The sequence below is a fragment of the Lepidochelys kempii genome, chromosome 6 (genome assembly GCF_965140265.1).
Source record: "Lepidochelys kempii isolate rLepKem1 chromosome 6, rLepKem1.hap2, whole genome shotgun sequence".
NCBI classification, from domain to species: Eukaryota; Metazoa; Chordata; order Testudines; family Cheloniidae; genus Lepidochelys; species Lepidochelys kempii.
Window position 1 is genome coordinate 76,203,150 of NC_133261.1, and position 15,428 is coordinate 76,218,577.

The 15,428-nt window shown below is 44.4% G+C and overlaps 1 protein-coding gene across 16 annotated transcripts in view; it reads right to left on the reverse strand.

Annotated features, from left to right (window-relative positions):
* Positions 1-15,428, reverse strand: part of RYR3 (ryanodine receptor 3) — a 581,477-nt gene that overhangs the window by 284,608 nt on the left and 281,441 nt on the right. For all 16 annotated transcript variants that reach the window (XR_012159473.1, XR_012159474.1, XM_073348839.1 and 13 more), the window contains one exon: positions 14,023-14,160. Coding sequence is in view for 14 of the 16 variants with exons in the window: in XM_073348839.1 (XP_073204940.1) it covers positions 14,023-14,160 (138 nt within the window). In the remaining 2 variants the exon portion in view is untranslated. The remainder of the gene's footprint in view (positions 1-14,022; positions 14,161-15,428) is intronic.

The window sequence follows — 15,428 nt, forward strand, 5'->3', positions numbered from 1 at the left end:
CCCATTTCCTCATGTTTCTTACACCTTTTGGCTGGTACCGGCGACAGAGATCGGCACAGAGAGGAATTCGGTGCTGGGAGGAGGGAGGCACTTCTTGTCAATGCTGAGGTACTTGGTACTGTGTCTGAATATGCTCGCTCTAAGGACAGTGCCAGCACTAATTCCATGAGGAGCGCTCACAGTTTAATGTCTCTTTCCTTCTTAGTCTGGGGCTTGAATCCCTTGCAAAATACAACACTTCTCGCGAATGTTGGACTCACCCAGACACTTTAAACAGCTTAAATCGCTGATTGGCATGGGCTTTTTACAGCAATTGCAAGGCTTGAAGCCAGGGGAGCAGGGCGTGCCCCGTCCCTGGGCTAAGTACCTCGGGGGACTATCTATCACTAAGGGCATGACTACACTTGCGGGTTAGAGCGCATTAAAGCAGCCCTGGGTGCCCTAACTCACGACACATTCACACTGGCAAGGCATGTAGAGCGCCTGGACTCTGAGGCTGGAGCGCTCCTGGTAATTCACCTCAACGAGAAGCATAACGCTGCACCCCGCCTGGAGCACCGCAACGCCAGTGTGGATGCCCTGGTCTATTAATGCGCTCTGATCGGCCTCCAGAAGTGTCCCACAATGCCTGTTCTAGACACTCTTGTCATCACTTTGAACTCTACTGCCCTGCCCTCAGGTGATCAACCATCAGACCCACCCTTTAAATTCTCTGGGAATTTTGAAAACCCCCTTCCTGTTTGCTCAGCAAGGCGTGGAGTGCTTTCAGCGAAACTTTCCAGGTGACCATGCCTCCATGTGCCTGGTGATCCCCAGTATGGAGCAATGGAGAGGTGCTGGACCTCATCAGTGTTTGCGGGGAGGAAGCTGTCCAGTCCCAGCTGCACTCCAGCCGCAGGAATTATGATACCTTTGGGCAGATATCAAGGGACATGATGGAAAGGGGCCATGACCGGAACACACTGCAGTGCAGGGTTAAAGAGAAGGAGCTGTGGAATGCCTACCGCAAAGCCCGCGAGGCAAACCACCGCTCCAGTGCTGCCCCCACGACCTGCCATTTCTACAAAGATCTGGACACAATACTTGGGGGCGACCCCACCTCCACTCCGAGGACCACCATGGACACTTCAGAGTCCAATTCAACAGGGCAGGAGGAGGAGGAAAGTGGGAGTGAGGGTGCTGAGGAGGAGGGAGACACCCCGGCATCCTTAGATGCATGCAGCCAGGAGCTGTTCTCAAGTCAGGAGGAAGGTAGCCAGTCGCAGCGGCCGATGCTTGGGGAAGGACAAACACCAGAGGAGGTTCCCGGTAAGCGGCTTTTATTTTGGGAAGGAAGTTGTTCAGTGCGGGCTCTTGGGGCGAGGAGGGTTAGGGCTGCATGCATGCAAAGATGCGGAATAGGGCGTTGATGTGCTCTCTCACATCGCAGTAATCGGCTTCAGTGATCTCTTCAAAGGTCTCATGCAGAAGCTAGACAATGCACTTGGCAGGTTTCTTGGGAGAGCTACTGTGCTCCTTGTCCCAGTAAGGGTAACATGCCTGCGCGACTGTGCCGTGAGGGGTGGGCGGACCATTCCTGCACACAGGCAAGCTGCATAGGGGCCAGGGTGGAAGCAGAGTTGTAGCAGAAGACCCTCCCTTGCTTCCCAGGCTACCCTCAGCAGCGAGATATCTTCCAGAATGAACTCTGTGGCAAATGTGGGGACAGTGTTCAGTATAGGGGACCCCTGCATCTGTTAGCTCTCCCCCAGGCACAGAAACCCAGAGGACAGTACGGCCATGAAACAATCAGTCCCCCTTGCCCCTGTGCTTACTCACCATTTTGGTTCTCCTGTGGGTTATGTGTGCTCCCTTTGGGATGGGCAAATTCTGCTACTGTATAGACTGGGTTGTCTTAAGTATGGCTGAATCATTGCTCTGTCTGGTGTGAACAATGCTGCCTCTGTTAAGTGTTGCATTTTGGCTTTATAGATGCAACCTTGAGATGTCAGCCGTCCTTGTTATCACCGGCTGAAAGACTCCAAAGAATTAGGAAGAGGCCGTGTAGAAACAAAGATGACATGCTGCATGAAGTAATGCAGCAGTCCCTTAATGAAAATCAAAAAGTGCAGGAGTGGCGGGAGAGTGAAAGGAGGGTCCATCAGCAGAATGCGGATCACTGGCACCAAAGCATGGGGTGGCTGCTAAGCATTATGGAGCGCCAAGCCAGCTCAATGCAGGCGTTCGTAGCAATGCAGGCAGAGTACTATGGCCACTGCCCCTGTCTCCCCCCCCACAGCCCTTGTCCCAAAACTCTTTCCCTTGTGCCCCCATGTCACCTCCAATCCACTTTCCCCTACATCCGGGTTCTTATCGCCACCAGCTGCCTCCAATATCTGCAGCTTGACCACCCAGCCCTGCAAACTACGACCCTTACCCACTGCACTCAACCCCCATCACCATGCATTTTGCCAGCCTGAGGTACAACACTCATTGCACAGCACTACTGACAGGAAGGCTGAGTATGATAACAGAACATATGCAAATCTGTGATTGAACCGTTACCCACCCCGCCCTTTCTGTTTCCCAAGCATTTGTGTTTCTTTCCAATAAATGGATTTTTTGGCTTTGAAAACATTCTTTATTATTGCATTAAGTAACAGATACCTTAGCCCAGGAAAGCAACAGGCACTGCAAGTCAGTGTAGCAAACACAGATTCCTACTAACATTGGAACCACCGCTCCTCACTCCCGTGCAGGGCACCAAACATTACCGGTGGCTTTCAGCCTCAAATTGCTCCCTCAAGGCATCCCTAATCCTTGCAGCCCCATGCTGGGCCTCTCTAATAGCCCTGCTCTCTGACTGTTCAAATTCAACCTCCAGGTGTTGAACCTCTGAGTTTCATGCCTGAGTGAATCTTTCACACTTCCCTTCACATGTTATGGAGGGTACAGCATGGGGATATAACCGTGGGGATGTTGTCATTGGCCAAGTCCAGCTTCCCATACAGACAGCACCAGCAGCCCTTTAAATGGCCAAAAGCAGACTCCACAGTCATTCTGTACCAACTCAGCCTGTTGTTGAGCTGCTCCTTGCTGCTGTCAAGGCTCCCTGTGTAGGGTTTCATGAGCCACAGCATTAAAGGGTAAGAAGGGTCTCCAAGGATTACAATGGGCATTTCGACTTCCCCTATGGTGATCTTCAGGTCTGGGAAGAAAGTCCTGGCTTGCAGCTTCCTGAACAGGCCAGTGTTCCGAAAGATGTGTGCGTCATGCACCTTGATATTAACGCAGGCTGGCCCGGAAATGAAACATCCACCATGATCCACAAGCGCCTGGAGAACCATAGAGAAATACCCCTTCCAATTAACGTACTCGGAGGCTAGGTGGGCTGGTGCCAGAATTGGAATATGCGTCCCATCTACTGCCCCTCTGTAGTTAGGGAAACCCATTTGTGCAAAGCCAGCTACAATGTCATGCATGTCACCCAGAGTCACAGTTCTTCTGAGCAGGATGCAATTAATGGCCCTGCAAACTTGCACCAACACAATTCCAGCAGTCGACTTTCCCACTCCAAACTGGTTAGTGACCGAGCGATAGCTGTCTGGAGTTGCCAGCTTCCAGATTGCAACAGCAACCCGCTTCTCCATCTGCAGGGCAGCTCTCAATCTCATGTCCTTGAGCTGCATGGTGGGGGCAAGCTCATCACACCGTCCCATGAAAGTGGCTTTTCTCATCTGAAAGTTCTGCAACCACTGCTCCTCATCCCAGACTTGCATAACAATGTAATCCCACCACTCAGTGCTTGCTTCCCGAGCCCAAAAGCGGTGTTCCACGGTGGTACGCATGTCCATGAATGCCACAAGCAATCTTGTGTCATATGCATGACACAAGTCGACATCATCGTCGGACTCCTCACTGTCAGTTTGTAGATTAAGGAGTAACTCGACTGCCAAACGTGACGTGCTGGTGAGACCCATCAGCATATTCCTCAGCACTTTGGGCTCCATTCCCACAGACCGAAAGAAAAGACAGAGTGCTCAATACAAAAATGTTGAAAGACGGCACCAAATGTGGACGGGAGCACAGGGATTGCTGGGATGCGAAGTGATGCATCACGAGGCATTAGGACAGGACCCAGAATGCCCCGCACCCCTTGCCCCCTTCCCACAAGCCACAGTGCCAGAATGGGAAGAGATGCTCTGCGGGATAGCTCCTCATAACGCACCGCTCCCAATGCCGCTGCAAGTGCCGCAAATGTGGCCACGTCAGTGCGCTTGCAGCTGTCAGTGTGAACACACTGCAGCGCTTTCCCTACTGCAGTCTCTGAGGGCTGGTTTAACTCATGGTGTTCTACATCTGCAAGTGCAGCCATGCCCTCAAGTACACTAAACTATTAAGAACAGTAACTACAACTGTTTACAAAGAAAAAAGTTCAAAGAACCACTGAATGGGAACCACTTTCTAGGGAAAGGGGAGCTTTCCAGCACCGATACTGGCAGTAAGAAGGAACTGAGGGAGGGGAGGCAGCGGTGCCCTTATACCGGCACATATGTATGTCACTACAGAAGGCACGAGAGCCGGTTCCCTATGGATACCACTGAGGGTAAAAACTTCCAGCGAGCACACACACCTACAATGGAATGGACACAAGCAAGCACTTGAAAAACATATGTACTTCCCCATATAAGAAGCTACAGAGTTTCACTGATGTAAGTGAGCCCTTTTCTCCAAAACAATTCAATTCAGCTCCCCCATGCAGCTTGCCTACTCTGCCAGTCCATGAATTCCCTCTACAGCTGAAAAATCATTCTCCCAGTGCTCCCTACCTTCCCTGCTCCAGTTTGGTTGAAAGTAACCATTATTTTCTGAGGGGGCAACTTCCCAGGCACTACCCCTTCCTCCAGTTTGATCTTCTCCTTAAATATTGTCCCTGTCCATTAAGAAATAAAATATCAACTTGAAATAGAGAATAAAAATTGTTAATAGTGGAGAACATGGCCACTCTGAAGTTCTTTTTGGTTGATGCAGATGCTTTTTTGGTCCAAGATGCTGTCACAGAATGGGTGGAATTTGCCATTATACTGTTAAGAACTAACTTGCTGTATGCTACATAAATCTGACTGAGTCACAAATGAATCATCTGGCTAGGGAGGATTTTAAGGATTTATGTCAGAGGACACAGTGGATGGAAATGAGAAAATAATGCTGATGGCTTAGAACACTCACTACATATGAGAAATATTTGTACCACGCTGCTTAGATCCAATTTATACTAGAACTACTCTCTCAAGCTTTGGGTCAGAGCAGAAAAAGGGTAAAACTCTCTGATGTGTAGAAAGGAGAGATGACCTTTGTAAAGAAATGCTTCTGGGATCCAAAGAACAATTTTATCTTTGTGAGAGCTCCAATAAGATTTCTTGAAGGAGTGGGCTCTTATTTCTGTTGATCTCCTAATGGAGATTATGGCTAGTAAGAAAAAGGGTTTTAAGGTAAATAAGATAAAAAGATGTATATTGAATAGGTTCAGAAGTGGAAAAATTAGGGCCTATAGGAGTATGGAGCAATGAACCAGTAAAATTATTTTAGCAACAACATTTTGAATGGACTTAATAGGAAGAAATGAGGGCACTGAGGGCAGAGAGGAAGAGATTACAGTCGATAAGGTGTGGGATGATTAGGGCTGGACAAGAATTTTGGCAATGTGGGCAGAAAGGAGAAGTTGGCTCTTAGTAGTGTTGCGCTGAAAGAAGTGGAAAGAGTTAAACATGACCTGAATGTGTGGCTCAAAAAAGATGGGACTGTGTCATTGTTACAAACACTGCACTTTTTAGCATTTGTCACTTTTACTTAAAAACCAATAAACTATACCTGGAAACGTTAGATTCAGCATTTTCCTCCAAAGTTTCTAGCTGCCAGGAAATAGACCCACTTTCTTTCTGTCGGGAGCTATGGATTTGACTTATCAAACAATGTTGGATTTGCTTAGCAAGATCTATATGGTTATTAGCCACAGGCTCGATGTGATTTAGGCTGCAGTGTGTGCAGTAGATAAGAAGTTTTACAGCTTTGGTTTGGATATTAAAGGCTTAGTAAACTTTAAAGTTTTGTAACTTTGATTTTGAATAAGTTTTGATGGACACAGTATTGTTTAATAAAAATATACAAATGACCTTACGGCACTGATAAATAACTGAAAACCTGGACAGCATTCTCACATTAGGAGATCAGAGAAATGTTAAAAAAAAGTTGGAGAGAGGAAAAATTAGGACATATTTTTGCAATACATGAAGAGAGAATATGCACAACTTAGCTCTGCCCTATCTATCTCACCTATTATTTTATCACAAGCTTGGCTCCCACTTTCACTTCACCAATGATGCCTGCTTGATTGCCTAATTCTCCATTTCTCTGACAAGCACTTTTGTTCTTTCTCCCTTGTTGCCTCTTACGAGTGGGGAAAACTACCAATAAAAATCCATAAAGCCACCATCTTATGCTCCTTTAAGTTCCTTCTCAAAATTGACCTCCTCCATAAAGCATACAAACTGTCAAATGCTAGTGACTAAGGAAGAGCAAATTTCTGATTACTGCTCCTGACTGGCTAAGAATTGGGCACATTTTACTATTTTTGATACCTCAACTCACTTCCTCTGCACCCTGACCCATTTCTTTGTTTCATCCACCTGTTATGTCTGACCCCTAGCAAAATAGGATCCCAACTTGGTTGACCTATAGGCACTATGACTATAAAAATGTTCGTGAGAACTATAGCACATAGTAAAATTATTTTGATATCTTGTACAGTCTTACAAACTGTTGTACGTTTTACATCCATGTCATCTCAGGACAGGATGCAGAGATAAAGTTCCTTGACACCTTAAATGACTGCTTTTTGGAGCAGCTAGTCCTGGAACCCACAAGAGGAGAGGCATTTCTTGATTTAGTCCTAACTGGAGCACACGATCTGGTCCAAGAGGTGAATATAGCTGGACTGCTTGGTAATAGTGACCATAAGATAATTAACTTTAACATCTCTGTTGCGGGGAAAACACCACAGCAGCCCAACACTGTAGCATCTAATTTCAGAAAGGGGAACTACACAAAAATGAGGAAGTTAATTAAACAGAAATTAAAAGGTACAGTGCCAAAAGTGAAATCCCTGCAAGCTGCATGGAAACGTTTTAAAGACATCATAATAGATGCTCAACTTAAATTTATACCTCAAATTAAAAAACATACTAAGAGAACCAAAAAAAGTACCACCATGGCTCAACAAAGTAAAAGAAGCAGTTAGAGGCAAAAAGGCATCCTTTAAAAAGTGGAAGTTAAATCCTAGTGAGGAAAATAGAAAGCAGCATAAACTCTGACAAATGAAATGTAAAAATATAATTCAAGGACTTCAAGGACATTGAAGTCAATGGTAAATGGGACAAAATACAACATGGTTTTACAAAAGGTAGATTGTGCCAAACCAACCTGATCTCCTTCTTTGAGAAAGTAACAGATTTTTTAGACAAAGGAAATGCAGTGGATCTAATTTACCTAGATTTCAGTAAGGCGTTTGATACCGTGCCACATAGGGAATTATTAGTTAAATTGGATAAGACGGGGATCAATAGGAAAATTGAAAGGTGGATAAGGAATTGGTTAAAGGGGAGATTACAACGGGTCCTACTGAAAGGTGAACTGTCAGGCTGAAGGGAGGTTACCAGTGGAGTTCCTCAAGGATCTGTTTTGGGACCAATCTTATTTAATCTTTTTATTACTGACCTCGGCACAAAAAGTGGGAGTATGCTAATAAAGTATGTGGATGATATAAAGCTGGGAGGTATTGCCAATTTAGAGAAGGACAGGGATATCCTACCGGAGGATCTGGATGACTTTGTAAACTGGAGTAATAGTAATAGGATGAAATTTAATAGTGAGAAGTGTAAGGTCATGCATTTAGGGATTAATAATAAGAATTTTAGTTATAAGCTGGGGACGCATCAATTAGAAGTAACAGAGGAGGAGAACGACCTTGGAGTATTGGTTGATCATAGGATGACTATGAACCGCCAATGTGATTTGGCCGTGAAAAAAGCTAATGCGGTCTTCGGATGCATCAGGAGAGGTATTTCCAGTAAGGATAAGGAGGTTTTAGTACCGTTATACAAGGCACTGGTGAGACCTCACCTGGAATACTGTGTGCAGTTCTGGTCTCCCATGTTTAAGAAGGATGAATTCAAACTGGAACAGGTACAGAGAAGGGCTACTAGGATGATCCGAGGAATGGAAAACTTGTCTTATGAAAGGAGACTCAAGGAGCTTGGCTTGTTTAGCCTAACTAAAAGAAGGTTGAGGAGAGATATGATTGCTCTCTATAAATATATCAGAGGGATAAATACTGGAGAGGGAGAGGAATTATTTAAGCTCAGTACCAATGTGGACACAAGAACAAATGGACATAAACTGGTCATTGGGAAGTTTAGACTTGAAATTAGATGAAGGTTTCTAACCATCAGAGGAGTGAAGTTTTGGAATAGCTTTCCAAGGGAGGCAGTAGGGGCAAAAGATCTATCTGGCTTTAAGATTCAGCTCGATAAGCTTATGGAGGAGATGGTATAATGGGATAACATGGTTTTGGTAATTAAATATTCATGGTAAATAGGCCCAATGGCCTGTGATGGGATATTAGATGGGGTGGGATCTGAGTTACACAGGAAAGAATTTTCTGTAGTATCTGGCTGGTGAATCTTGCCCATATGCTCAGGGTTTAGCTGATCACCATATTTGGGGTCGGGAAGGAATTTTCCTCCAGGGCAGATTGGAAGAAGCCCTGGAGGTTTTTCGCCTTCCTCTGTAGCATGGGGCATGGGTCACTTGCTGGAGGATTCTCTGCTCCTTGAAGTCTTTAAACCACGATTTGAGGACTTCAATAGCTCAGACATACGTGAGAGGTTTTTTGCAGGAGTGGTGGATGAAATTCTGTGGCCTGCGTTGTGCAGGAGGTCAGACTAGATGATCATAATGGTCCCTTCTGACCTAAATATCTATGAAATATCTATGAATTAGGAAGACCAAAAAAGAATTAAGTACATCAGAAGCAGGACGCTTGCTAAACAACCAGTGGGGCCACTGGATGATTGGGATGCTAAAGGAGCACTCAAGGACGATAAGACCATTGTGGAGAACCTAAATGAATTCTTTGCATCTGTCTTCCTGGCTGAGGATCTGAGGGAGATTCCCAAACCTGAACCATTCTTTTTAGATGACAAGTCTGAGAAACTGTCAAGATTGAGGTGTCATTAGAGGAGATTTTGGAACAAATTGATAAACTAAAGAGTAATACGTCACCAGGACCAGATGGTATTCACCCAAGAGTTCTGAAGTAAATTGAATGTGAAACTGCAGAACTACTAAGTGTAGCCTGTAACCTATCATTTAAATCAAATGACTGGAGGATAGCTAATGTGACACCCATTTTTAAAAAGGGCTCCAGTGGTGATCCCAGCAATTACAGGCCAGTAAGCCTGACTTCAGTACCGGGCAAACTGGTTGAAACTATAGTAAAGAATCAAGTTGTCAGACACATAGATGAACATAATTTGTTGGGGAAGAGTCAATACAGTTTTTGTAAAGGGAAATCATGCCTCACCAATCTGCTAGAATTCTTTGAGGGGGTCAACAAGCATGTGGACAAAGAGGATCCAGTGCATATAGTGTACTTAGATTTTCAAAAAGCCTTTGATAAGGTCCGTCACCAAAGGCTCTTAACAAAGTAAGCTGTCATGGGATAAGAGGGAAGGTCCTCTCATGGATTGGTTAAAAGATAGGAAACAAAGAGTAGGAGTAAATGGTAGGAGTAAAGGTTAGGAGTAAATGGGAGTAAATTGTCAGTTTTCAGAATGGAGGGAGGTAAGGGAGGAGGGAGAGAGTGGATCTCTCAAAACTGGGTGATCAGGCAACACAATGGCAGATGACATTCAATGTTGATAAATGCAAAGTAATGCCCACTGGAAAACATAATCCCAACTATACATATAAAATGATGGGGTCTAAATTAGCTGTTATCACTCAAGGAGTCATTGTGGATAGTTCTCTGAAAACATCCACTCAATGTGCAGCGGCACTCAAAAAAGCGAACAGAATGTTGGGAATCATTAAGAAAGATAAGAAGACAGAAAATATCATATTGCCTCTATAGAAATCCATAGTACGCCCACATCTTGAATACTGTGTGCAGATGTGGCCCCCCCCTCATCTCAAAAAAGATATATTGGAATTGGAAAAGGTTCACAAAAAGGCAAGATTAATACGGCTGGGACTTTTCAGTTTGGAAAACAGACGACTAAGGGGGGAGATGATACAGATCTATAAAATCATAACTGGTGTGGAGAAAGTAAATAAGGAAGTGTTATTTACTCCCTCTCATAACACAAGAACTAGGGATCACCAAATGAAATTAATAGGCAGCAGGTTTAAAACAAACAAAAGGAAGTATTTTTTCACACAACACACAGTCAACCTGTGGAACTCCTTGCCAGAGGATGTTGTGAAGGCCAAGTCTATAATAGGGTTCAAAAAAGAACTAGATATTCATGGAGGATAGGTCCATCAATGGTTATTAGCCAGGATGAACAGTGATGGTGTCCCTAGCCTCTGTTTGCCAGAAGCTGGGAATGGGTGACAGGGGATGGATCACTTGATGATTACCTTTTCTTTTCATTCCTTCTGTGGCACCTGGCATTGGTCACTGTCAGAAGACAGGATACTGGGCTAGATGGACCTTTGGTCTGACCCAGTATGGCCATTCTTATGTTCCACTATTCCTCTCTCAGTTCCTAACAACGAATTTAAAAAAACAGTAACAAAATGGTAGAAGTGGTCTTCCTCAAAAAATTCTCTACTTTTCACCTGTAATTCCATAGCCCCTTGCTCCATTGTGCATGCTGCTGGACACCAGGGATTGTTTTTTTTTAAGGTGTAAGGTATTCCTCTAGCCTCTGGGACTGCTGCTTTTTCTTCTTCTTTTAAATTCAGAGTCTCTGCACACCTTTCAAACACTTGTGTTAATACTTGCATACACCTTTATAAGAAGAATATTTCATAGCTTAACTCAACACTGCAAAGTTATGGGGATACATTCCACTTATTCTCCTTTGTGGTTGTACCTACAATACCCTGCTTTATGACATGAGAGTTAAATAATTCTTCTGATAAATTACATCAGTTCTTTCCCCCATGTATATTTTGAATAAGATGAAAGGTCAGTGAAAAAGGCAACAAGATTGAAGAACTAAAGAGTAAAGTTTTCAGACAGACTGATCATAACAAGACAATATTTTACTCTGGTCTCTGTTTCTGAAGGCATGCGCTAAAGATTTATGGGAACATGGTGCACAATGAACTATTATATTAAACACTGGAACATTATTTCACCTCAGGCCAAAGATATATACAGTAAAAGCTTTTTTATCCAGCATCCTGGGGGAATGGGGGGGGGTGCCGGCAAGTTGAAAATTCCAATTAACTAAGAGGGAGGGAGTTTGGTGCAGGAGGGGATGCAGGACTGAGGGTTGGGGTGCTGGATCCGGGCGGCTCCCTGCAAGCAGCAACATGTCCCTGCTGCTTCTAGGCGGAGGTGCAGGTAGGAGGCAATGTGTGCTGCCTCCGCCCACAGGCGCCATCTCTGCAGCTCCCATTGGACATGGGTCCTGGCCAATGGAAGCTGCAGAGCTAGTGCTCGAGGCGAGGCAGGGCGGGGGCAGTGCGCAGAGCTGCATAGCCACGCCTCTGTCTAGGAGCAGCAGGGACATGTCGTCGCTTGCGGGAGCCACCCAAAGTGATTGCCATCTAGATTCAGCACCCCGAATCCCCTCCCACACCCCAGCCCTCTGCCCCGAGCCCCCCCTACACCTAAACTCCCTCCCAGAGCCCGCACCCCGCACCTCCTCCCACGCCTCAACCCTGTGCCCCAGCCCTGAGCCTCTCTTGCACTCCGGACTCCTTGTGACCATTCCTCCACCTAAGAGCAGCAGGGACATGTCACCGCTTCCAGGGAGCCACGTGGAGCCAGGTAGGGAGCCTGCCGGCCCCACACCAACTGGATTTCAATGAAGATCAGAAATGCCGGTTTATAGAGCTTTCTGGTTGGTAAAGTGCTGGATAGCACAGCTTTCATTGTACACAGAATTTGTACTGAAGTGCAAAACTGACATAAAATGCCTAGATAATAGTATTCCTATTTCAGTAGTCCCAAACACCACGTAAAGGGCTTACAAGAAATTATTACCTGGGTTTCAATAGAGGGAAAATACATATTATAGATATGTATAATTGTATCTGATGAATATTTGGTGTTTCAGACAAAAAAGTAGAAAATTTTCAAAAGACAGCAAAATGTACAACCATACACAGCACTCACATGAATAATTCATAGACTTCATTGGGATTACTCATTAGTAATTGTCACAGAAATGGGCCGTGAGTGGTGGAAACACTTGTCTTATTCAGGATATTCCATCCCTGCTAAATCCATTCAAATAGTGAAACTCTCCTAATATTCATTTCTTCATAGTTCTTTTCTTATCCCCTACTTTACTAGATCAAAAGAGCTGTTTTTATTTTTATACTCAAAAACCAACTACATATTTTAGCACTAATAATTGTAGATGGAATGAAATGTAAGAACAATGGAAAGATGATTAAGTTTAAGTGGTGCTGGTTGCTTTTTATAACAAAAAAATGAGAAAGTGATGGTCAAAAATAAAAAAGTAACAATCTCAGTAAAATTGGAAAAGAAAAAGAAAAGCTATGGAACAACATTTAAATTATAAGAGAGTTTATTCTCCATTATAAAAGTTTATATACCTATCATTTAATAATTTAAAAACAATGGCTTACGTAAAGGGCTAGAATGGCGTAAAGGGGCCCTTAAAACCCTGGTTCAAATTATGGGAGGATTCTCCTGGTGCAGGCACTTAGGAAGAGAGCCACAAGGCTTACTTCTGAGGACCCATCTGCAAGCTCTGTCATATGGAGAATGGGACTGGGGATTGGATGGGTGCCAGTGACAGGATTTCAGCACACAATGATGTGAAAATTCCTTGTAGCACCATAGCCCATAGGGCAGCCTGGGGAGATGGCTGTAAATTAGACAGCTCTGAATGCTGTCTAATCATGCTGTGGACGCTGGAACAACTTAGGGTAAGAATGGCACAAAGGAGTCTCAAAGCTACCTTAGCCCCCTTCCCTCCTGGGCTGCGAGTTCTGGGCTAAAACACAGAATAGAATCAAACCACTAATATGTAAAAATCCATGGAAAAGTTTTGCTTAGTGAAAGACAGGGGAAAGAGATAAGTTTTTTGTCACAGGAATCATGGCAGTGGAAAACATACAGCCTTTGGAATAGGCACTGTGGAAAAGTTAAATGTAGGTAAGGTATAAAGTGGAAAATGGTAAGTTTCAGAAGAAATCTGAAGCAGACATGGGTCCAAGGTAACAAGTTGCAAGTCTAGATCTGGATTTCCCACAATCTGAGTGTTGTAGTAGCCAAGCAAGGTACGAACAAACTTCAACAGGACTTTATTTTTTAAAGTGGAAACCTCTTTTCCAAGCTGCCACTGCATCCTCAGTAGCTCTCCCTCAGCCTCTTCAACTCCTCCCCACTCCTTCCTGTTTCCTGTCCTTTCAGACTCCCAACAGCCAGTGCTCCCAATTCTAATAATTACAAGCACCATCTAAACACCACACTGAGTTTTTGTTTTGCTTTGACCCATTATGCCAGTATGCATCCACGAAGTTCAACTCTGGATCTGAATTATTCCACAGATTCAGATCCATCTCTAATAAAAACTCATTTAATCATGGCCTGGAGCCCAGATGCTTTTTTTAACTGTCTGAAAACTACTTAAAGATACAGCTCCCTTCTTCGTTCTGCTGTATAAAAAATGTCTTTTTATTCATACAAACTTTTATGAGAAAAAATGTTACAGCACTGAAACTTCTGCAGAGTAAGAGAAATATGCAGTACTAGACGTACCACTTTAAAAAACTTACTGGGAGACTTTTCCTCCACCTCTGTAGGCTCTTTTTTTTCTGCTTTTGGTGGGCCTTTGATTTTGTATATCAGTGAACGAAGTTTGCCCATCCAGGAAGTGTCTTCATCCATCTCCTCTTCTTCTTCGAGTGGAATACCTAACATGCAGTAAAACTAATTAGAAACAAACCATATGCCTTCAAGATAAAATTGTTCAACACACATACTTAAAAAAAATTCCACAACATGTACTGCATAAGGTTAAGAAATCTGTAGATTAGGAATATTGAAAATAGCTTTTAACCAGCGGATTTCTAGAATGTTAGCTATAGTAGTACCCCTCAAAACAGCAAATTTACTACAGTTATAGTATAAATATTACAAATAATCAGATATATAATACTCCTTCTGAACATCAGTAATTGATTCCCCTAGTATAACAGGGGAAACAACTATAAAACTATTGTTTTAGGAAGATTCTACTGCAATTAATGATGACACAAAAGTCCTGTAAGATTTGGCTCGGGTTTAGGGAGAGTGTAACAATATATTCCTCTGAATGGGATGATTTAAAGGGGTTGGTTTGATGCTTTTATTTATTGGCTGGTGGAGTTTGTTTCTTGTTAAAGGACCCTGAGAGGTGGGAGGATACCAGAGCTTGGGCTCAAGCCCAAGCCTGGAAGTCTACACAGCAATGAAACGGCCCTGCAGCCTGAGCCCCGTGAGCCCGAGTTGGCTGGCACGGACCAGCTACGGGTGTCTAGTTGCTGTGTAGACAGACTCTCACAGCACCTAGAGCTGACCAAACTGTGTCTGAACCATGCTTAAAGAGATGCTCCATCCCCTTATAGCTCCTATGTGTGACAGGACTGTGCATGCATATTCTCCACTGAGCAACTGATATGTTCCCTCCAGACCAGGAACACAGGGGTAAAAGTGGTCTTTCCCTATAATTGATGCTACCAGTTGTTTCATGCTGTGGTGGAGCCAGACACTTGAATGGAGAGCAGGGAGCCTCTCTCTCCAACTGGCAGCCAGGCAGTGTGGAGGAGGAAGCAGTCTGATTCAAATGCAAAGGAGACAAAATCCAGACAGGATGGGGGCGGGGGGAAGGGAGGAGTAGATTAGGACACAGAATCAGGTAAGAGTGGGACCAGAAGTGAGGACGGAAACTGGGACTGGCTGGGCAAAGAAGCTGCAATCTGGAGGGAGGGAAAGCTGAGACTGGAATCCAGGCTGCAGGGAAGGGGAATGGGACTGAGAGATCATGACGGAATCAGAGAGGGGAACTAGGGTTCAGTTGGCTGGAGGGAGATGTGGGACGCTGAGATCATATGAGGAGCTGAGGTGTCGGGGGAGAACTCGGACTGGCTGTGCAAAGAGACAAGGATCCACAGAGGGGAGCAGACTGCAGCAAAGAGTCAGC